Genomic DNA, 2,026 nt, shown 5'->3' with positions numbered 1-2,026 from the left:
TCATTTAATCCGGTGATTTAAATGTCATAAAAACGTCCAGACGAGTCGGAAAAGAGGAGATTTGAATCTTTCAGACGAGGTATTACATGAATATATTCATGTATGGAAATATAAATGCATCTATATGGAAATGGGAATTTATGAATTATTAGATGTGAATCTCTGGGAGTCGGTGTTCGGTCCCGGAGCATTTAAGGGTTAAAGGGATAGTTCAACATTTTGGCAAATTGGCCCATTTTGCCATAATCCCTATAGTCATAGCAGTAGGTTCGTTACCTTTAATTGTCAGTGCAAGATGTTTTTAGAACGGTGGAGCAGAGCCGTGAGCTGCTCAGAGCTACGCTACAGAGGCTCATTATGGGATTTCTTGGTTTCCCTCATCGAACTCATCAAATACACAAACCAACAACTCCACAACGCTCTGGTGGACAAGTTGTGAGCTGCACATTCACCACGCTATGAGATAATAACACAACGTTACCACACAGAGTTGTTTTAGAGGGAAATACAGAGACTGTTGATGAAAAACTGTCCCTGAAGGCAACGCACATCAGCAGTTTTGCATGAATTTCCCTCTAAAACAACTCTGTCTGGTAACGTTGTGTTATTATCTCATAGCGTGGTGAATGTGCAGCTCACAACTTGTCCACCAGAGCGTTGTGGAGTTGTTGGATTGTGTATTTGATACGCCGTTCTAAAAATAGCTTGCACCGACAATTAAAGGTAACGAACCTACCGCTATGACTATAGGGATTATGGCAATGGGCCAATTTGACAAAATGTTGAACTATCCCTTTAAAGACAAAGTGGAATGAATGGATTACAGGTGTGTGCGTGATTGTGTGTGTGTGTGTGTGTGTACCGGCCACGTCGAACTCGATCTCCAGTGTGAGCTGAGCCGTGATGGACGAGTCTCGGAGCAGCTGATTGGTTTCCTCCAGCGTGGAGTCTTCAGTAGGAACTCCATTTATGGACAAGATCCTGTCTCCGATCTGCAGGATGCCGCACCTGCACACGCACACACGCACACACGCACACACACACACACACACACACAATGAATACATGATATATAAATAAATAAATACAAACCTACTGCTATGACTATAGGGATTATGGCAATGGGCCAATTTGCCAAAATGTTGAACTATCCCTTTAAAGACAAACTGGAATGAATGGATTACAGGTGTGTGTGTGTGTGTGTGTGTTCACCTCTCGGCCGGGCTGTCGGGGTCGATGTAGGCGATGAGCGGCGGCGAGGAGAGCGTTTCCGTGGCGAAGACCCCGCCCTGCAGCTGGAGGCCGAACCCCATGATGCCGTCGCCTAGCAACGTCACCTCCGTGGTTTCCGTGTGAACGACCTGACCGGCGAGACCGACGGTGCTGGACGCCAGAGACACTGACAGAGAGAGAGAGAAAGAGGGAGAGAGATAGTTAGGGAGGAGAGAACAGAAAAGGACGAATCTCCTTGTTGTTTACAACTACTTCCGGGTAGAAAACCAGCATGAGAACAATAGTGACGGACGAGAGTTTCTTTATATCTAATTTTTCATGTCACTATATCACCGTTTAGACTAATCTGATGTTTGTAAAGTTTATAAAACCAATGATTGGACAAACATTACTATTTACGTGTGCACATTTTTGTAATTAGTCATGGTTATCAGAGATTAGCAGGGCTAACGGTTAGCTACCTGTTTAACTTTAATAACTCAGTGACTCAATCAGGGTTCCTACATCTTAAGCCAAGTTAAATTTAAGACTTTTTAAGACTTTTTTAAAGCCACTTGAAATGAAATTTAAAGCAGAAGTAGGTCGTTTTCGCTAATGCTGCGTTCCAGGCAGGCTTTTGAAATCGTAAATTACAGCTTCAAGTCACAACTTACGACTTTGTAGCGTTCCAGGCAACCCACTCGTGTTTCTCCGACCTGTTTTACCTGTGAAAGTCACTATAACGGCCACTCGTAACTTCTGACCCGTGAAGTCGTACCAGATCGAACTGGTACGACTTCACAGGTCGGAAAAA

General features: G+C 44.0%; 1 protein-coding gene across 1 annotated transcript; it reads right to left on the bottom strand.

The window, feature by feature from the left end:
- Positions 1 to 824: 824 nt before the first annotated feature.
- LOC146960201 (glutamate receptor-interacting protein 1-like) lies at positions 825 to 1,399 on the bottom strand (the record flags this gene model as incomplete). Its single annotated transcript, XM_085772541.1, has 2 exons — positions 825 to 1,008; positions 1,213 to 1,399. Coding segments are annotated over 2 exons (371 nt in total), but the record flags the coding sequence as incomplete, so codon positions are not given.
- Positions 1,400 to 2,026: the final 627 nt, after the last annotated feature.

The sequence above is a fragment of the Trachurus japonicus genome, unplaced genomic scaffold (assembly GCF_045865225.1).
Source record: "Trachurus japonicus isolate A0001 unplaced genomic scaffold, Traja_1.0 AP030600.1".
Classification (NCBI taxonomy): domain Eukaryota; kingdom Metazoa; phylum Chordata; class Actinopteri; order Carangiformes; family Carangidae; genus Trachurus; species Trachurus japonicus.
Note: the sequence above shows the minus strand (reverse complement) of the source record. Positions and strands in the feature narration are given on the sequence as shown.